This window comes from Chiroxiphia lanceolata, chromosome 5 (assembly GCF_009829145.1).
Source record: "Chiroxiphia lanceolata isolate bChiLan1 chromosome 5, bChiLan1.pri, whole genome shotgun sequence".
NCBI lineage: Eukaryota > Metazoa > Chordata > Aves > Passeriformes > Pipridae > Chiroxiphia > Chiroxiphia lanceolata.
Window position 1 is genome coordinate 37,057,221 of NC_045641.1, and position 22,381 is coordinate 37,079,601.

At 38.7% G+C, this 22,381-nt stretch overlaps 1 protein-coding gene across 2 annotated transcripts in view; it reads left to right on the top strand.

Annotated features, from left to right (window-relative positions):
• The window catches only part of TRHDE (thyrotropin releasing hormone degrading enzyme), a 208,332-nt gene that overhangs the window by 5,439 nt on the left and 180,512 nt on the right, over positions 1-22,381 (top strand). For both annotated transcript variants that reach the window (XM_032688741.1, XM_032688742.1), the window contains exon 2: positions 934-1,207. In XM_032688741.1, coding sequence (XP_032544632.1) covers positions 934-1,207 — 274 coding nt within the window. The remainder of the gene's footprint in view (positions 1-933; positions 1,208-22,381) is intronic.

The window sequence follows — 22,381 nt, forward strand, 5'->3', positions numbered from 1 at the left end:
TTTCTGCAAAAAGATCATTGCACATGGGTTTTCTCTTTATGTGTAAGTATAAGTTTCTACCCAGAAAGTCTTGTTTTCTATATCTGGGTTAAAATCTCTTTAGTTCCAAAGTACACAGTTACAGATTTTATTGTCAAGCTAAAGCCTTCCCATTCTCTGTGGCATAATAAATACCTTTTCCTCCTTTAGAGATCTTTTAATAATTTGATTCATTAACTGAAAATATTTATTTCTTCTCTGTAAAATACTCCAGAAAAGAAAACCACATGTAGAAGAGCAGTGAAATAGTCTGTGCTTGTTTAATCATTTACTTACATTTGTAATTTGGCAAAGCTCACAGAGTTGTTTTTGGACATGCACAGACACAGCAGTGCTGTATAGCACTGTGTCCCAGGCCTATGTGCAGCCGATACAGAAGTAATCAGCAGTGGAAAACAATGACCCTCCTGCGTGCACTGTGTGACCGTAAGTTCTCATGCCCAAAGAAAGGCAAAGTGCCCTGTCAGTCTCTCAGGGCAGAGTGAACTCCCCGAAGGCTGTTAAATCCTGGTTTGAACTGAGGACTCTGCTTGTTTTATATTGTATAACCACTAGTGGCTCACTTTTTTCCCCACATATTGATGAAAAATACTGCTAGAATCTGAAGTTTGATAAAAGACAAGGAGTTATTTATTTAACGTCATTGTGGTGTCTGAAATATGTATGAAATTTGTAGACCGTTACTTTATATCAATTGCATTGCAGTAGAGGTAGCAAGAAAGTGATAAAGCAGTGTTCAAACAGTTGTTTGAACTATTTTCAGCAGTTATACAGTTGTATTTTTTTCCCCCTCTAAACCACAATAGTGAAACAATGTCTTGTTTGGTATGTTTATGAATCAAGTGCTGGGCACAGTTAGTAATTACTTTTTATTTTTGTTTGCTGCTTTTCTAGGTTTCTTGCTGTTACGCAGTTTTCTCCTACTCACGCCAGAAAAGCCTTTCCTTGCTTTGATGAGCCCATCTACAAGGCCACTTTCAAAATCAGTATCAGACATCAAGCAACTTACTTGTCTTTGTCCAACATGCCAGTTGAAACTTCTGTTTTTGAAGAAGATGGATGGGTTACAGATCACTTTTCACAGACCCCTCTTATGTCCACGTATTACCTAGCTTGGGCAGTGTGCAATTTTACATACCGGGAAACCATCACCAAGAGTGGAGTAGTTGTAAGTATTTCTAATATATCAAACACGTTTCACTACTTTGAAAACCCTCACTTTTTATAGGAGATCATACCATCAAGTACTTAAAGTATTTTTTTGATTAGTATTTCTAAAATTTACTATTTAATGATGGTGTGTATTGTTTGTGACCTTTTCTGGAGTTTTGTCTAAAGTTTTTGATTTGTCTTGGGCTTTTTGTAACTGCTTGACTTAGTAGGTGTGGTTGTCTGATGAAATTTTAAGCTTTTAAATATGCCATTTCACTTCACTTTGGTTTTCTTGGGAAGTTTTGTCTTGTTTTTCCTGTAGCCTTTTCAATACCAGTGTTCATGAGACTATTTATTAAAAGAAAGCAGTAGTACTGGGTTAAGAAAGTAGTAGGGTTTCCAGTCTCCTTCCTTCAGTACTGACATGTTCTATGGTTTGCTGTGTGCTAGCTCAGGAGGCTGATACAGTAATCTCTATCTTAGATCTCTTGCTCAGAAGCAGGACTTTGCAACCTACCTGCTTCCTGAGGTTGATGGAAGCACTAATTTTTTGAAGCCATTGTTTCCTAATATGGCATGGTTCCAGGAGTTATACTATGACCTTTATTTATGTCAGTTTTGGTTTTCTGTACAAATATCAAGCTCAAAACTGTATAACAAGCCAAAACATACCTGAGAAATGCTGTCAGCTTAATAGAATATTTCACAGAGCTGTCATCTTGATTTTTCAGGTGAACATACAGAGAAATTCTTCCTTCTTAGTTACTGTGAATAACAAAACAGAGCTAGTTCTGGAAGCAGAGGATTAGACAGCAGTTTGATCTGTGCACCTGAGCAAAGGGATGTTCACCTTATACTTTTGCAAATGCTGTATGACTTTGTTCTGTAGCGTGGGGGCATGAGGAAGGCCTGCAGGCTGATCATATTGGGAAACAAATCCTTAAACACTTTGAGCCAGCCTAAGCATTGTGCTGCTGTGGAGGGAGCCGATCCCATCTTCTCTGAACCAAAGGTATTCTTTACCTTCCTTGTACCAACCTTCACCTCTGTACAGCCATATGATCTGGCTGAAAACTGACCTAAAAAATAAATGAAAATGTGGTCAGTTTTCAACCAAAAGACATCTCTAATCCAGTTTTTTTTATGCAACTGCCAGAGCCCTAGCATGGATTTAAGGCTGTGCTGATGGAAGGTGGACCCAGGAAACCCTTCTGCATTGGCATCTCTCATTTAGGCCATACTGAAGGGGTCAGCAAATAAGTCTTTTTTTTGTCACTGAAAACAGCTGAATAGGACACTGGGGGTCTTTCACTCCTCTTCAGCCTTTTCGTACCATGACTGGCAGACTATGACACTATTCTCTGGCCCCACAAAGGAGGAAGCATGACTAGGAAGTGGTTCTTTGAGGTGCTTTAACCTATGAGTACAAGGATATGGGAACTGCCATGCTTGCAGTCCTCGTGTTACCTTCCATGGCTGAAAGGCTTAGAGTTTGTGGTTTGGATTTTTGGTGGGGTTTTGGGGTTATTTATTGTGGTCAACCCGTGACATGTATTTATTTATTTATTTTTCTGGATTGTTTCTCTTGTCAGTACAGTGGGTTAATTTAGAAAAGGAACTCAAAAGTGCCAAGGTAAAGAAATAAGAAAGGAGAAATGGATGCCTGGTTCTTAGTCTTGCTTCCAGCAGATTAAATATTTGTACGATTTCTGTTGCTTTTGGGATGAGAAACTGGTTGCCTCTGACTTTGTAATATTCATAGTATCATAGAATGGTTTGGGTTGGAAGGGACCATAAAGACTATCTAGTTCCAGCCCCCCCTATCATGGGCAGCGACAATTTCCACTAGATCAGGTTGCTCAAAAGTCCCATCCAACCTGTCCTTGAGCACATCCACGGTTGGGGTATTCACAGCTTTTGCGAGGAACCCATTCAAGTATCTCACCACCCTCACAGTAAAGAATTTCTTCTTAATATCTAATCATACCCTCTTCCAGTTTGAAACTGTTACTCCTCGTCCTATCACTACACTCAGTGATAAAGAGGAGTGTTCACTGGCCTGGCAGAACAGGGTAGAGGTATCAGGCTGTTTCTCACTTGTTTTCAACTGGTATGGGAACAGGCTTCAATTCAGATAGGATTTGATAATTTTCATTGTAATGTACTTCACCTGGTGAAGGATTTAGCCTGAAGCTAAGAATGCCTGGTAGTTTTCAACTTTAGAAAACACTGAGGGCTCTAATAATATGGAAGTTGTTTGATGTATACTCTGGTAGGTAGGTCTCGTGTTCCTTCGGCTCTAATATAGAGTAATGCTTGCAAGTTTTTGCTACATAACGCTACCTTGTTATCTCACTCTGAAGTGTCCTGGGCCTATTGGAGAACCAGCTGCAAGCACTTTGGCTTTCAACATTAGTGTCAGCAACTGTATGACACGTGGGGGGTGGGCCTTAGGACCATCATCAGTTTGAAACATAAAACCCGCTTTCTCTTTAATTTTCTTGTGGTGTTGTTCAGAGCTCATATTCTGCAGACTTTTGCTGCTTGAATATGTTTGGCAACCTGAAGACAAAGGCACACTCATGTCTTATAGATACCAGTGGATAACTTTCTGCTGCTCTTGTGTTTGGCAAAACTGGTCTCATGACTTCAGGTTTAACACAGATCTGAAGAGAAAATCCAAGTATTTATTTTTTAGGAATTTGTGGCTACTAGAGCTTGATAGTTATGCTTGACTCTTGATTCAGCACATGTAGGACATACGTATACTCCTCCAACTTGATAGTATCACTTTACAGAATTATGTCAACAATTGTGCAAATTAGTAGGTTAATCTTTGCAAGGACTTGAAGACCAAAAGCCTACGTAGATTGAGATAGTTTGAGGTTGTTTGGTTAGTCTAGAGTTTTAGCTCTTGTTTTTCATAATATACCTCTGCGACAGGGACATTACTGCCCAGGAATACCAGAATAGTTCCTGCTGGGTTATTGGTTAAATATATCCTGCTATTTTTCAGTCCATTTGGGATCTGATCATCTTTAATCATGGTTCAGTTTTGTTGGAAGAGTATTTTTTAAGGTATGAACTCACAACAAGCACTTTAGTTCAGAACTGTGTGCTTTCCGATGAATTGCTGAGGTAATCCATCTCTTTGAGTCTCTTATGTTGCAGTACCAGGAGTTCATAGACACTACTGGCTGAATTTGAAAATAGCTGAATCCTTGCACATGCAATTTTCAACTTCTTGGTTTCCTTCAAAGCTGCTTTTTCATTAAAATACAGTTACTCCCATGGCAGTTAATATAAATGTATAATAAAAGTAAGTTTGCTTCTAAAAATGAATAGATTTTCAGGAAAATTAAAAAACTTTCAATTGAAGCATCATGATAAGCAATTTCTTGCATTGGTGAATCTTTCTTCAATTCAATTAAGGCAATGTATATTTATTTTGTAGACATATTGTAGACATCTAAAAGGCTTCACACTGCATATACTTTTGCTTTTCTTTTGGCACGTCCCTAAACCTGGTTTTGATTCACAAAACATTTTGGGGGCAGGGGGCTGTCCTTTCAAATTTTGACAGCTTGCTAATGATTAAAATCTCACCTCTTTTCCAGCTGACCAGTATTAATAAAATGCTGTCATTAAGAGTGTATAAACTCTGAGAGGAACAGAATTAACTGTGAGATTAAAAGCAGATTTGTTCCTCAAAACTGCTTAAGTGTTAACTGTTCAGTTTTTCAAAGACCTCAAAATTAGTTTAAACCTAAGTGTGACATTCAGTACAAGTCAAGTTATAAATAGAAACTGACTTTTGGAAAGCTTAGGTAGCCAGTCAAAACAGTAGTTTCTCCATATCCTGTATAATTCTTAGAGACATGAAGATGTTCTATATTTCATACACTAAAATTAATTTAGAATTAAGACAAACAGTTATTTTTAGGAGCACAGCTCAGTGGATGTAAATCATTAGCATAACTCTTTAGTCCATATGGATCTGATCAGAATCCCATCCAGAGTAGGTAATTTAAAAGCAGAATTGCCTTTTCTGTATGCATTACAGATATATAATATGTTTTTTAGATTAATCTGGGATTACAGGAAATCACTGCAACTGCTTTTGTCTTTGGGCAGGGGCTTTGTTTATGTGGAAAGGGTTGTGGTGCAGTCGTTTATGTTGCTGTGGTCTAGGGAGCAGTATAGTTCTACCAGGATAGTGCCTGAGGTAATGCGGTATTGAGGGAGGAGGGATGCCCTTACAAGCAAGCTTAGCTGATCATTCTAGAGCTCACACTCTAGCAGGTGTGAGCTGTAGTTGGTGAAAATCATGGGATCTGTGTCATCTTTGCACAGTATGATAATCCAGAAAACTCCACTTAACCTCCATATATTTGCTTGGTTCTACTCTTATGTTGCATTTCCTAATCATACCTCTTATATATATTCTTTCCCAATAATTCTTGAAAGCAAAACATTGCTGGCTGAATTGTATTGTATGTTACATCATCTGTGTGTTTCTTTCTTTCATTGTTGTCTTTATCTGTGATTTCAATTCACCAGGCCTTTTCCTACTACTGTTGCTTTATTTTTTCCCCTGTTTGGATTAATTTTTACGGTACTTCATGTTTAGCTGTACTTCTGTTCTTCAAAGCCTCTGTTTCTCATTCCTTTGTCAGGTGAACATGGAAACTCACTATATCCTGCATGGCTTTTCACTGTCTCGTAAGTTATTTTAATTCCTTTTTTTCCCTGCTAATTCTTTCTCTTTTCAGTTAGTGGAAGGAGTGGGCACTCAGGGACAAAGAACAGTGTATCAATTGAGATGAACATAGTGCTGGAAAGAGATGTTTTGGGGCGATTCCCATTCTACCATTCTTTTTTGCTGTGGATGGGATGTGGAGATAGGTATGGAAATAAAATGCCAACTGACAGCTCTAAAGTGTTTCTCTTGTCAGGGGGAGTATCTGCTAAAAAAAAAGTGCGTGGAAAGGAGTGGAATCAGGAGGAATTCTGGGTGCAGGGGTTTAAAGAGACATGTGCAGACAGTGCCAGAGCAGATGGGAATGAGCAGCTGTGAAAGAAAGTGGCTATCTGGCTGGGTGGTGGTGAGTGGGAGGAGGAATGTGGATGGAACACAGTGCCTTAAGAAGAATTTTGTGTGATTTCACTTTTCCTACTCCTGCTTCTATTCCAAAATGGTTGCAGCATGTGCTGCAGGGCTGGCGGTGTGTGCCTGACAGCAGCTGGGTCAGCTGCTCAGGGCAGGACCTCCACTGCCTGACTGAGCCCATGTGCATTCCATTTTGAAGAGACCACTACAAGCTGGTATGTCTTGGTTTCAGCGGTATTAAACATTACTGTAGAGTCATCAGTGCTGAGTAATTTGCCATAATACAGAAAAAGACCTTGAGGCTAAGGAAGTTCTTATGATAAGAATCATACCACAATAAGACCAACTTTTATTGCACTACTTTTATTTTGTTATTACTTTATCTAAGATGTAATTAGAGATCACAAACTCCTGATTAAAGATCTTACTTCAATACTTTGCAGTACATTCAAGTCTTATGCTGGCCAATCAGGAGGAGCTCTAATAATTTGGCTAAAGGAAAATAAGATAATTTCTGTTTCCATAGTGCTCTCTGGCTTAAAGAGAGCCTGCATAAATGTCCTGGCACTGAATACCTCAAGCGGTGCTTGGGGGCTCACTCCGTTTGGCTGCAGTATCACACAAAAGGTACAGTGGTCTCAAAAATGGGATCCATGCAGTAATAGTTGCTTGATTTGCACAAGTGAAAATAAGCAGACTTAGGTCAGAATTGTTACGTGTCCAAACCGCTCCCGTTGGTTTGTTCAGTTTCCAGCACCCTAGGAGAGCCATGGTTTTATCCATGTCCTTGAGACAGGCTGACTGGAAGTAGTATATGTTGTTCTAGCAATCCATGAGATGCTGGGCAGCTGTGCTGGCCATTCCCTCATTCTGCAGTGTGGGGATCAGTCTGAGGAGACTAACAAGGCTGACTTTTATTAATAGTCCTAAAAAAAGAAAAAAACCCAGGTTGAACTCCAAAATAACTTTTTTCCCCAGTGAGTTTTGTCATGTGTTAGTTCCTAGAAACTGATATTTTCATTTTTTTCTGTCTAAAATAATAACCACGTTTTGTGCAGTTCAACCTGTAGCTTTTAGAAAATTATTTGAAAAATGTATTAATATTTTTATTTAATAGGAATGACCTCAAAACCAGGCAATTTCTCTCAGCTAATGACAACCTGGATTAAAGGCCTAAGGCTCTTCCTTAGGCCCTCTCTTCAGCTGCTGGTTAGTGACTGCCAGCAAAGTCTCTTCATCAGTTATTATTTATTAATCAGTATTGAAGCAATTATACATGAGATAATTCTTTGTGGGTGAGCATACTGGTTACAGCAGAATGATTTAGCTATCAAAAGTAGGATTAGTTCTCAATTAAAATTAAGTTTTCTTCCTCCGCAGCCTGAATTTAGTGCAGCTCCAGAGTTGTGCTCTGCTTTTGAAGCCCAGCAAAGTAACTTTTGTTAGCCCATCACTTACCACTGGGAGGCCACATATGTATCTGATAGACAGGTAACAGCTAACACAGGAAACACCAGGCATATTTCTGAAGCCTACTCCGATGCAGACTTGTAATGTTTAATCTTTGTGTCCTCAAAAGTCGTAGTGATATGATGATGCCCATTCATTTTTGATCTTTATTACAAATGTCCCAGTCTTCCCTTCCCCAGAATAGTTTTCATCAAACAGTTAAAAAAAAAATGCATGTTACAAAGAATGTGTTGGGAAGTATGTGATTATGTTGAGCTAGAAAAGCACACACACATATATGAATGTGGATAGGTGTGTTTGTGCTTTCTTTTACTTGTATGAAATTTTCTTTGTAGTAGCAACAAAGGCTGGTTCTGCAAGTATCTTTTACTCAATTCAGTGCTTACTATTGTGAATTATTTTAGTTATGTGGGAAACTGTTATGTAATACAATAATAATCCAAAGAAATCATAGCCTTTTCAGATTGACCACATCAGTATTTGTTTATCCATTCTGCTTCAGATTTATATATTGAAAATGACTTCTAGTTTATTAATTTTTAAATACTATAGCTACAAAATGTGCTACAAACAAACAAAACTCTATGTGATCAGCATCCATGCTAAACTGAATATGCCAGGGAATCTGTTAAAAACATAAATTGCAAACTTGCAATCCACTGTTATTGATTTCTGGTTGAATTTGCAAGTCGAATACGCTAGGAAAACACTGAACATGCATTGTGCTTACTACTTTAAAAAAATTCTCTCCGTCAGCACTTGTAGTACATGCTGTATTTAAATGTGATATTTGTTTTATTAACGTAAGTGCCCAGCTGCAATCTGCAAATAATACTATTGAATTGAAAGACTTGAGTTAGGGAACATTGTTTTGTTTTGGTTTTGGCTAGCAAGATCACCTTAAGTATCTGGGGGCAGTGGTGTACTTTGTATGTAGTAGCAAGAAGACCATCAAAAAGCAAAATCAGTTTCTTAATTTGTGGCTATTTTGTAGGTTTATAGCTCGCCTGCAGTAACAGTGAGGAGAATGAGAGAGGCAGCACATGTGATTCTTGGCCTGATGGTTGTCAGAACAGCATCCTAATTGTAATTCTGTACATTCAGGAGCAGTTCAGCCTGTAGTTGCTTCATCTGAGGTCTCTGCTGGCTAATGAAAAGAAAGAAAGGTCTGAGACTCTTAGTACTTTCCACTCCTTGCCCAGAGTAAAGTAGTGTGAAGTCTCTGCAGATCCTCCCATTTTCAACATTACAAGCAGGGGAAGGAGTGAGATGTAAAGGAGAGACTATCTTTCCTTTTCCTTTCGTGTGCTAATGAGCATATGCTTAGTAGTATGTACTGTGACAATACAACTCACAGTAAAGACTGAACACCCGAGCTGTGCTCTGCTGTTTGTACTATGTTGTTTCATGTCTCCTTATGCCTCTTATATTCTGCTGTCATATTTGACTTCATTAATTTATTTGTTATGGTCTCTGTCCTTGTCATCAACATGAATTCTGCTTTCTGGCTATTAACACATTTCCATAAGAGTCATGCTCTTGCTATAAAAGCAAAAACAAGTGTCATATAATCTGTAGAAGGTATCTTACTCCAGAACAACGTAAAGGTTAACACATTCCTGCACCAACCTGAACATCTGTCAGTCAAAGCAGTGTTATCCTGTATACCTACTGTAGTAACTGCACTATGTGCAGTGAAAATGGATTACTGAGGCAGGTGACTTAGTTGACATCCAGTTGAGTGACAGATAACACTATTCTTGAGGGAGGAGACTGATGTGTACTTTTATTTGTTTATAGACCTGTGTCTCCTCCAGGGTTTGGCTAAGTTTTAATCATATTTTTCATACAGGAACAAGAAACTTAGCCTGTTTGTTTCCAGTTTTTATAGCCAGTGGTAGGAAAGTAACCACTATTTTCAGATTCATACCTGTTGGGAGCCCAATCCCTCCTTTTCCGACAGTCAGGTGTCTGTAATGTTCACCCTTTAGACTTGCCTTTACTTGTTGTTTTGGTGTTGGAAAACCTGCACAAATGCCATCTTATTTTTGCCTTTGTCCCAGTACTTTTTGCTGCCTGGAGGTTTATGGTGTTTACCCCCGCTTTTACAAGTAGAGAACCTAGTCAATTTGATTTTCTACCAAGGTGTCTGTAGGGTTGACAAAGCTCTTTTGTTCTTCCGATGGGGTTCTTTCACACTTCAGGTACCTCTTCTGAAGATTTTTCTAATCATGTGGCAGAATGGAATGAGAGGCTGGAAAGCAGTGCCTTGGAAAGGGAGCTGGAGGTCCTGGTCAACAGGAAGTTGAATATGATTCAGCAGTGCCCTGGCAGCCAGGAGGGCCAACCATGTCCTGAGGGCATCAGGCAAAGCATCACCAGCTGGTTGAGGCAGGTGATTGTCCTACTCTGCTTTGCTGTTGGGTGCCACAATATAAAACAGACATTAAGCTCTTAGAAAATGTCCAGAGGAGGGCCATGAGGATGGTGAAGGGTTTGGAGGGGAAGCCTTATGAAGAGTAGCTGAGGTCGCTTGGTTTGTTCAGTCTGGAGAAGAGGAGACTGAGGGGAAACCTCATTGCAGTCTTCAGGATCCTCACTCTGGCAGGCACTGATCACTCCTGTGACCAGTGACAGGACTTGAGGAAATGGCATAAAACTGAGTCAGGGGAGGTTTAGGTTACATATCAGGAAAAAGTTTTTCACCTCGAGTGTGCTTGAGCACTGGGACAGGCTTCTCAGGAAAGTGGTCACAGCATCAAATCTGTCTGAGTTCAAGAAGCATTTGGATGCTCTCAGAATCATCCTATGATTCTTGGGGTGTCTTGCCTAGGGCCAGGAATTGGACTCTTTGATCCTGATGGGTCCCTTTCAATTCAGCATGTTCTATGATTCTATAAATGTGCTTTCCAGGGTCTAGCCTGGCTTCACACATCTTTCCCTGCTACTCTGCAAGGGTGTTGTTTGCACAGGGCAATAGCCAGGGTGACTGACCGCCTTGCAGGCAATGCTCTCATTCTTAAGTTTATTCCATCTCGTAGCAGTTGCTGTGGCTGTCCAACTGCTCAAGCTCAGCACGTGACCCCATCCCCTGGCACCCCTCTCATGCAATGAGGTGGGGGAAGGTGGCAGAGAACCAACTTTGTTGGCCTGCTTCCACTGAATGGTACCCCTAGGAGATCCTCTGCTGCTCCTGCCTGGGAGCTTTCTGGCTGCTGCATGCTGTTGAGACATAGCAAGAGCAGTCAGAAATGAGAACTGAGCCTGTTATCTTTGTATTTGGAACAGCATAATTTGAAAGCAGATTATGTTTTTCTTTGAAGAGTAAATGACCTAAAGTGTATTAAAAAAAGTTATCCCACAGTGGATTATCATGAAAAATATTTAGCCATGCATTTTTTTTTCACAGCATGCAGTGGCGCTATGGGGCAATGTGGGACAAAATGAGAAGATTAATATTTTATTTATTTGAAATTGCTGGGGGGGGGGGGATGGGATAAGAAGCAAAGGGTGTTTATTAGCATTTACCTCTGGGAGTATCCACACTTTCTTCCCTCCTGAGAGCAGTGATAGTTTGGTAGTCACAGCAGCTTGGAACCTCAATAAAGAGTTTGTGTCCTCAGGACAGCAAGTGGTACCTTAGTTAATAAAGATAAAAGAAGAGGAGAATAAAAGGTGGAAGAAATAAAAAGTGGAGAAGGAAAAAGAGAAGTGAATTCCTATGGAAGAATTTCAAAGAAAGAAGTATACCTACTGAATCATTTGCATACCACGTTTTCCAGTCCCCTGGCTATCACACTCCATGGTTGAACAACAGTACATCATGCTGTGTTTTGTTTTACTGAAAAGTGTTCCTATATGTTTAAAATTTGATAATGTTGTTGTAAGTTTATTGTTGCCTTGAAATACCAGGGGAAAAAAGGGAAACTGATTTATACCTGGTGTAAAAGTTTGATAGTTTTTTGTCTGATAGATATATGTCTGTTTTTTAGATAGAAGCCCAAATGGGAATGCCAATGAGTGATAACATGTACTGCTTCATTTAAAGTCATATGTATGAATGCATATGCATTCATAAAATAAATATGTGGAATATATGTATTATATAAATATAAATAAATACTTATAAAATAATATATTTTTTGCCACTGCTGCATCAGAGAAGACATGTTTTTGTTTTTCCCCCCAGACTAAAGGAGTAATTCTCTGCTGCATGTTACTGAATTTCTGCTAACTGGGTCTGGAGGATGGAAAGGGATTGAATCCCAAACTTGGTTTTCTTCTCATCATTAACCTTTGTTTTTGATTCCTTAGCAATCCATATGTTTTAAATGTTAAATATGCAGTTCTAGGGTAAGAGAACATAGTGGTCACAGGGAGTATCTAATTTATTTCAGTCCACAGTACTTTTACTATATCACCTTTCTGTGATAAGCACCACCAAAGGTAGTGGTAACATTCTACCCTTCTTTGGAAGCCTGTTATCATCCTGTGCTCTGGTTGTATTTGATCTTTATTGTGAGTTGCTGTTTTACCTGTGAAATGTGGAGTGGTGGTTTGTACTTTTTTTCTATTTAACTGTCTTTAGAGCTTTTTAACGTTTATTCTTGAACCAAAACCATTAGGTTTGAACTGGAAATTTAGACAGTTAATATGAGCAGTTCTAAGAATGTATTAAGGTTTCTACTAAAAAATATTACATCTGTTGTTAAAGTTAATAGGCTCCAAGAGAACAGAAAGATGAATTCCTTGGGAATATGATATCTTGATGTAGAAAAAAGAAGTTTGAAACTTTTCCTTGCGTCTCTGTATTGCTTGGCTTGTGATGATCCACAAAGGACCTGTCATTCAGAGTTGCTGTGTGAAGTGTCATAAGGTTTGTCTGCTGAGTGACAGTACATATAAGTAACTTACATTAACTTCTGACCACAGGAAACATGTGAGGCATACAGAGGAGATAGGGTGGTAGCTTAGAGTTAAGAACCTAGTGTAACCTTTCAAAACAGTGATGTGTAAGCATGAAGAGGCTTGAGAAAGTGAAAGGGGATGAAGAAAACTTGGGATTCCTTGCTATGAAACAACTTTGAAATGCCTAACTAGCTTGGTATGTGAGAGTTGCTTGAGCAGCAGAAAAAGTTCAGTGAAAGCGTAATTTAGGTATGGAAATGAAGATATGTGATTTGCATGGTTACAATAGGGCATATTATAACATTTGTCTTTACTACAAAATACTTTGATGAATCACACATGACTAGGAATGATTATACTATCATGAAGTACTGTGAGGATAAAAAGGATCCATGAATCATAGTGCAGCTGGTAGTGTAGACTTGCATGGTTTCACAGTTCTGTTATTCAGGGGTTGATGGCTAAGAAGAAATATTCTGAGTACTGTTTTTTATATACATTTTTGCTTTAGCAGCATTTGAAGTGTTTAAATATGTATAATTATACAGTCTGTTCCCTAACTGAACTCACCAGTACAATGATACCTTGCGGTACCTACATGAGTAAGTCCAGAAATGCACAAACTGATTTCCCTTGCAGAAGCTATCTGTTCTGAAAGATGCTTCCTCTCAACTGCAGATGGGATTACTGATGCTGGGATGTTTTCATAAGCTGAACCATTGTAAGTAATTACAATTAACATTTACAAGTTGAAGTGGTTTTCCATATTTATTGAGCTCTGTCACCTGAACTTAGACAAGCTCCCCTCTGCCTAACAACCTTTAACCAGAGATTTTCATGTCCTTTCTTCTTTGTTGTCTGCTCTGTGACATCTAGTTACTTCAGACTCACTGTCTTTTAGTTCCAAGGACTTGTATGTTTTTTATTCAGCAGACCAAGTTAAAAAAGGGCTACTGTACCATAGGTTGCATTTTAACATTGTGAGTAAAGCAGTGTAGCTGAAAGCTGCTACTGAACAGACTTGTGTCATCCTTCCCCCTCCCTTGCCTGCACACTTTTGCTGTATTGTTTCTGTCAAATCTAGTGATCTATGACTGGACAGTAAGCCTCTTCACTGCAATAATCCAAATGGAAACTAAGAAAAAAATTTAGTAACCTTTTGGCTGAACCATCTCATCCAGTGTGTGGATAGTCCATGGATCTAATTTGGGAGGAGGAGGGAATGCATGACTGTCCTTTTTAGTGATATGCCATCATAACTGTAGAGTAAGAACAATATAAAACTCTCTATGACTTTTTTGCCACTCTTGATGACTTGTGGAGGTGTCACTCTTTCACATCCAAGCTGCTGTCGTTATTACTCAGGTGAAGAAGTTAATGCCAGTGCTTAGTATGTGTGAATTACAAATGAGATCCTTCAGAGGAGTGAGATGATGTTACTATTTCTCTATATGAACCTCACCTTCCTGATTATTAAGAATCCCTTATCAGTTATTTCCTGGAGTCTGGCTGTGTTGGTCACTATAGTTGGAGGAAAAAGTCATATGTTATCCACAAGGAAGAGGCACTGTTCAAGGGACCCAGAGCCAGAGCTGACCTTCAAATCATGTTAATTTACTGACATATTTTGTTTCCCAGTACTTAGAAAAAACCACAACATACCTAATGTAAGAACAGCCACAGAGGAAAATATTTTACTGTATCCTGTATGGAGAGCAGTTTAGAGATGACAACCAGTGTAGTATTACTCCTAGACTCCTGTTGTCAGTGACCCTGACCTGGAGTTATACATGGACCAATAGTTTAGTATCTACCAAAGGACCTGCTCTCTGTGAATGTACATTATCCATGTTGGAAGCTGTTGCATTTTGTGCTCTCTGACAATTGGTGGTAACAAGATCTGTATTTTACTTACATGTCTTGTTTGCTTAAATGCATTTATTCCACATTTTCATTGGCTGCTCTCTTCTTTTTCTGTAATGACTGGTGGTTCTTCATTCGCTTTTGTGTACCAGTCCTGATTCTATAGATGGTTTAGCTGTCCTTTTTCAGAACTCAAAAGTACTTAATCTCTCCTTGTATGGGATTCACTTCCCATCTCTTCTTATTCTTATCACCTTTCTCTGTGCCTTTTAAGTTCTCCAATGCTTGTTTGAAACACTGAGCAAAAGAGAGGGGTGGTGCCACAGCTGCCTAGAGTGCTCAAAGTTTATATGCTTGAGCTTGTTCTGTGGCATAATAATGTTTTGGGTTTTATTCTTTCCTTAAACAGTTGTAACTTTGTGTTTGCCTATTGAATATCTGCTGCACACTGAGTTGACATTTTCAGAGAGCTGTCCACAGTGACTCCAAGAGTTCTTCCCTGACCTATAGCTAATTTAGACTATTACTGTGTCTGCATAGTTAAGGTTATTTTTTCCTGTTTACCTTTCTTTGCACTTACTGATGTTGAATTTCTTCTGCTGTTTTACCAACCAGCTACTTGGTGATGTGAGATTCACCAGCAGCATTTTGTACATGTGACTATTCTGAATAATTCTGTGCAGACTGCACAGTTTTCTGCTTATTTGTCCTTGTCAGTTCTGGACACATCCCTTACTGCTTGTCTCTGCTGGTGTGGCAGAAGTGTTCATGACTAACAAGAAAATGGCAGTTGCATGTTCTGTTTTGTGGCAGGGAACTTTGATGGAACTCTACCAAAAAGTTTTGCTGAAAAAGATTCTTATAGTGTGACCATATATATACCTAAACAGGTGAACAGAGAATATGAAGGCTATTGCTGGAAGTCATGGGTGTAATTATGGTTCAGGTCACTGCTGTGTGAGAAATCTAGTAACATTAGCAATTGCTGTGGTAAGATTGACCATCATCTTTAGCTCTTCTTAGTGCATTTTAGTCAGTGTATCTGTTTTGGGATATTATGAATCCCTCTTGAGGTTCTATTAACACTGTTGAACAGACTACCATTGCCTCACAGTGGAGGTACAGATACTCTCTGGTATACAGTCATGCGCAACATAGAGACCTGTAGAATCTGAAATGCAACTAAAGTGTCTGCTTTATGAAGCATCACTCTAACCATAAGCTATAATGTTTTGACTGTAATTCTGTTACATTTGTTTTCTGAATAAATCTTTGGAAATTTAATATTCCACTTTATTTCAAGAGGAATGTATTGTCCCTCATGACATTAAGTACTTCGGTTTTGTTTTGGTCAGAAACAGGATTAAGGCAACCTTGATTCAATACTAGCAAACTAAGAATGGCAAGTTCAGCTGGTGAATTGACAAAAAAGTCAGTTATATGCACATCCCTGGTGAGATGCTTACACATTTACAGGCTAGGTACCAAAACACTGGGAAGATTTGTTTCTTCTTTATGTTTCTATTTTTCCTTATTTTTATGGAATGCTAGTAATCTACAAATAAAATGAGGTGAATGCAAAAAAAAATGTAAAAATTATAGATCTGATATGTGGAAAACTGCTTTTCCATTGTTTGCTCTATTTTTTATCTAAACATCCAAGGCTGCAGTGACAGGAAGATAATTTCTCAATGGGAAGCATATTAGAACCATGAATGAAACATCATATCATTGTTTGAAAGCCTGTCTACTCTAGAGGAGGACAGCTAATGATGTATTTAACTGATCTTTATATAGCTGGACAATGCCAAATATACAGCTTCTTTGGGAACTCCAAAATGGAAAATGTTGGACTTTCCATACCTGAACTTTTAATTGGAAAGAGACTGTCTGTGGTTTTGTACCATTTTCTGCTCATCAGCATTCAGCTACACTGCAGGATAGAGTAAAAATACAGAAGCATAAGAAAAAGATAAAAGGAGACTGTGAGCAGAAAAGATAAATGACTTTGCTGTCAGTGCTATATAATGAAAATCAAATCAGTGCTTGGCAACGCACAATTGCCCAGTATGGTTAACCCCAGACAGTGTTTTAAATAAAACATTTTTTTTTTATTTTATTCTTTTATTTATATAAAGATAAATTACTGTGTTATTATTTGGTTGGAGGGGAAGTAGATGTCCTGGTTCTGTGAAATCATGAGTATGATTTACATGTTTAGTGCCCTCTCAGTCATTGGTTTTTCCAATAATGGAATTTTGTTGTTGCCAAAGTAAGACCTGTAAAAACCCCTGTTAGGTTGTTTGGGCTGGGTATCAAAACAATTCTGCACATAGGGTATGTTCACCATAGTGTGAAGCAATTATTTGTTTGATAATGCACACAAAAGATACCTAGGAGTTAATGAGCTGCTGGGCTCAGTGTTAGTGTGCTCACCATTGCTCACAGTCTTTGCTGGCCTGGCAGGCATTGACTGGGGATGATTGTCCTGTGTGTCTCCTTTCAGTAGATGCTGTGTTGCTGAGCTACCATCTTCCACCAGCTCTGACAATACTGTTGATGGTGATGACTGGAGGTGGCGATTCCCAGTGGGGCCTGCTAACCACTCTCTGTGGTTTTATACCTTTGTGTTGGTGTTTGCTTCTTGAACTCCTGAGCTAGTGATGATGTTTTGATAATCTTAAGCTCTGTAATTTTCTTGGTTTTATCTGCCTCCAGACTTTCTTATAGCTCTTTTTCAGTAGTTTTACAGCTAGGCAATACCAGGGCTGGACCTTGACATGCAGGCCACTGAACCTCAGGGTAGTGAAAGAAGAGTTACCACTGACAGAGACTATAGTGGTGATATCTACATGATCAGGTTACATGGTAATTGAAAGTAGTAATGGTAAAAAAAATAGTTTTGGCAAACTTATAATTTTCATTTTATCAAAAGAAATAATAAAAGTATCTTTTCTGTTTTATTTTCAAACAATATTAATGTTTCAAGAATTTTCTGAAATGGAATTCATTTTAGAATATGCCTATACTGGAATCAAAACACAAAAAGGAATCCACAACAACTTTGAAAGACTTTTGCAAACTTGCATTTTGTTCCCGATTGGATCTGACAATGTATTTTTAATGAAATCTTGAACATCTGCAAACTGTTTGCAAGCTGGAATTTTCTTTTTGAATAGCTGACTGTGGAATCACAGACTGTATAATCATGGATGCTGTGTATTTATATTACTATATTGCATGTATTTGCAATAGAGTAATATAATAATCACAATAATAGCAATAATGAAATCCCTTCTCTCCGAGTTAAAATTCAACATTCTGGATAGCATTTCATACTAGTATAGTGTCCTATTGGCTGTTTTTCATGACTCAAAATGAGTACAAATGACCTGCAAACATCTCGTAGAGCTAAAAATACACTTGCTTTCTGGGTTGTTCCTCTGGGTTGTAAATGAATCTTGGAATCCACAAGTGTACAGGAAACTTCTGAATCAGAGCTCTTTTTTCTTTTCAGATTAGGTTACAATATACAAACCTATTGGGAGCTCTGCTTTTGTGTGCACAGCAGAAATGACAGTAAAAATCAACATTCAAATATGAGTAATTTCTTAGGATCTTGAATGTACTTTGAAGAGTGTGCAAGTGCATCAGTGAAACTTGAGTCAGAGAAGGTCATTGGAGCAGCCTTTGCTGCTGCTTCAGGGTCTACATTTTGGTGTCCAGATACAGAAAATAATGGGGAAGAATGTGGAGAACAATAGCTGTTCAGCTGACTTACAGCTATTACATAGCTCATATTTGACCCCATTCCTTTGTTAGTGTAAAATGAATGAAGCACATCTGTTCTTTTTAGGGAGAGGTGAGTAATTCTCAGTGGAGTACAGTGCAAGTACAGCATGAGGATCCCTTAATGGGATCTGGAATGGAGAGTGGGATAGCAATGTCAGCAGAGCATCGTGTCCCAGGTCATTTGCTGTGTTGTAAGTCAAGGTTTATTAGATCAGACACAGCTCTGCCTCTGCCATACATGTGTCTGAGCAATGCTGGACTATAAAGCCCAGCAATGCTGGTGCACCTGCTAGCTCTTTATGTCACACTCTGCTACCAAGAGGAGCTCTTCTCACAAGCATGATCCAGGCTGCTGCTGAAGTTGCTCACATCTCCATGTGTCTTCTTCAAAAGCTTATCGTTTTCTGAGCTCACCACCTACAGGCCTGCAATGACCTTGTTGTTAGTTTGGGTTTCTTTTTTGCGAGTAATGAGGCCCTTTCATTTTGTTAGGAAAAACCCCAGAGGTGAAATTCTCTCATGATTGTTTAACATCATCTCTGTCTTCTGAACTTCCTTATTTTTTTTCATGAGCAAACTGGGCAATCGTCAAATGCAGCTGTAAAAGTCAGAAAACCTGTTTGGATGTGTAAGTGCAATGCATGGAGGTGCTTGAGAACAGCATCTGGCTGGGTGGTGTTTGGGAGTCCCTGAAGTACAGCAGCTGAAGGCTGGCTGTCTTGTAGACTTAATCCCTTGGGGTGCTGTCATTGAGATTGATTGGTCCTTGAACGAGAGAACATTTTAAGCTTTGGCCTTCCATTTAAGGAGTCAATCGGCAGTGTGAGCATGCAATCTGGCAACAATGCTTCTCCCTGGGATTTCTTTCTTCTTTCCTCATCTTTTTTTCCCCCCCCTTTGCTCTACCTAATAGAAAATTACATTTTTGAAGATCCTCGTGGGAAGAGTGTAGTAGATATTTTAGAGACATTAGCATCTACTTGAGAGCTTTAGGCGAAACTGGCAGCAGAATATTAGTCATTGATATTTAAACAAATGTTTTTCTGAGAAACTTCAGGTAGTGTTTTCCTTCACAGACTGATCTGAAGACCATCTACTTTTAATTATTTTCATTTTCTTAGCCTAGCTCCTTCAGTCCCCTTCTGTTTTTAATAGTGTTTCCAGATCCTCTTGACGTTAGTGACAGTTTGCCTCTTAGGGAAATGAAGTTTTCAAGCTCAGGGATTCCAGTCCTCACCGATACTTTGTTGCATGTAATTAAGAGTACGCAAACTACATGACAGAATCTTTTCTTCTGTTGTCCTGCCAAAAACACTCAAGCACCAGAAACTTTGGAAAAAAGGATATTTGAGGTCTTGTTCTGATATGCTAAACCTAGAGAAACCTTCCTTGCAAAGTTCTGTTTTATCCGTTATGGTGTTTATATCCTGTGGAAGCTTCCAAAAGATTTGCATTTTTCTGTGTCAGTATGTGCTAAAATGCACAAATGCTCTTGCTGCCCATGCACTGTTGATATTGCCATAGTAATTGTTCTTAATGCTTATTAATATGAAGAACCTTCAGTTGTAGACACAGTTTATGCTGTGGGTAGAGATACTGCGAGAGCAAATAAAGGCTTCGATTTTAAAAGTTTACCTTGCTGTGCAGTCAGGGCATGCCTCATGAGAGGGAATGCTATCTTAGACTCTAAGAAGTGCTAAAAAGAGAGAGACTAATGAAGCTGTTACATTGATGTGAATGTCAGCTGGAAGTTAAGCACGGGAATAGCTTTCTTCATCAGCTAGGAAAAGGGAAGGAAGGACTGTTCAAACAACGGCGATCTGCTCCCCTGTCAGCAAAGGACCATACCTGTGCAGTCTGTTTTATTATGCTAGGAACTGAAGTAATGATTGTGGTAAAAATGTTTGTTTTCCTATTTCCATAATTAACATGCTATTTAGGACTTAAACCTTTAATGGGAGTTCTGTTTTGCCTGCGTTATGACCACTGTCCTTGATACCCACGTTTCAGAAAATTTCTCTTCTTTCCATCTTTCCATTATCCATTGGACCCTGTTGTTGCTTTGTCCCAGTGAGCTTCCTGGGGAAGGAATTGCCTTGACTTTTTTTTGTAAGCAGGGGTTTTAACTCTCTTTATTCTTGGAAATGATCCTGTCCTAAACATGTTCTTTTAATCTAATGCTAACCAGCGCATTGATATGAATGAAGAAATCAGCTTTCACCGAATTGTTTTGCTTTAGGAAACTTGTGTGATATTCATCTAGATCTAGTTTAATCTCAGCTGGTTAGCTGACTGGCTGGCTGTTAAGATGTAAACCAGATGCTGTGTTTGAACTGCGACTGATGAGAAAGCATTGTTAGCAAATTGACCTTTTCCATAGGCAGGCAGAGGAGATCACAGATTAACTCGCATGTTCCTCATAGGAACTATGTCCTGAGTAGTGGAAGTTTTAAGATGATGAAAGTAATCTGAATGACAAAATGTGCAAAGATATTTTTTCATAATCATAAACATCTAAGCATTTCATATATTGGAAGGGATTTGATTAATAACCCTGCAGTTAAAAATTTCATAGTCTTTTATTTAATTGAAACAATTCACATATTAATGTGTGTTCTGTGGATTAAAACCAGCATGCTTCAGAGTCTTCTTATCCCATTTGTATATGTCAGAATACTTGAATTTTGCAGCTTCTTCTGTCTTAAGGTGCAAAACCCTCTGTTTGCCAGTTCAGATTTTTTGTGTATATATAATCTACCACTTCTCATCTGTATCTCTGCTGGCTAATGCTCAGGTGGTTAATCACGGTGATTCCTTGTTGCGGCCTTGATCTTTCTCAGATGGGAGTCTTGAAATAGGATTAATATTCTAATTAATTCAGCCCTTCTATTTTGCGTTCTCTATAATTGTAGTTTACCTTTGAATTTTTTGTTCTCTTTTAGTTCTCATGTTTTACACTGAGACTGGTGTTCTCAGAAGGGGGCTGGAATCCTTCCAGTTGAAGACATTAATGATAGATGGCAGCCTCTTTCCTAATATGTCTTCTTTGGCTGAAGTGCTCATTCTGTCTGTGGTTTTGTCAGGGGCTAGTTGAGCAAAAGTGTTTGAATATTATTAGCACATTTAGCTTTTTTTTTTTTTTCATTTTTCTATTGTTCTGTCGGTTTGAAGGTTTTTAAAAACATTTGAAATATTAGTTGAGAGTCAGAACCAGAGCTTTTAATGACGCTTTTTAGTAGATTTTAGTGTGTCCATACAAAAAATTTGATTTCTTGTTTCCTTATTTCATGGTTTATGGTTTTTGTTTTCACTGGCCTAATTGTTTGTCTCTTTCCTCAGACAAGGTTTTAGCCTGAAGGAGCTCTCACTGTTAATATGGTTGCTACTCTTATTGCTGTAACCTGGTTTTGGTTGTGATATGAATTTTATGCCAGTCAGAGCACAAAATTTCCCGCGGGCGTATTTTTCTCCCTCCTGAGGGCTAAGTACAGTTTTTCACAAAGTATTGTGGGCTCAATCCAGCACAATGCAGACTTGTCTACAAAGTGCTCAGTTTCCTCAATGCCAACAAGTTTTAAAGGGTACTTTAAAAGTCAGAACCTTACAGCACTAATCTGTTTGCCTTGCGAACAGCTTTGCTATTAAGTTTGCATGTAGCTCACAAGATACTTTTTTTGTGTTCCTCTTGCTGATTGCTGCTGTTGTAAGCTGTGCTTTGAGTAAATGCGTTTGAGCTCACGGGTGAGCTGTGCTTCTGCTTTGCTTTTTTTGGTTCTCTTTATTTACCACAGATTTATTTTTTTTTCTTAATACTGTAAACATGGTAAGTATGATGAAATGTATACCTGCTAGACTATGGTTTCCACTATGGTTGTACTGAATTTATGTGAAACTTGAAAGTACTGACATGCCCTTGCAGTCATCCTTGAATTGTCATTTACAGTCTGTCTCTACTATCTCCCCACAGCTTTGTTATGGTCTAGACAAGTACATCACTTTACTTATTAGCTATTTTTTAGGGGACCACTTTGTTGACATGCCTTAAAA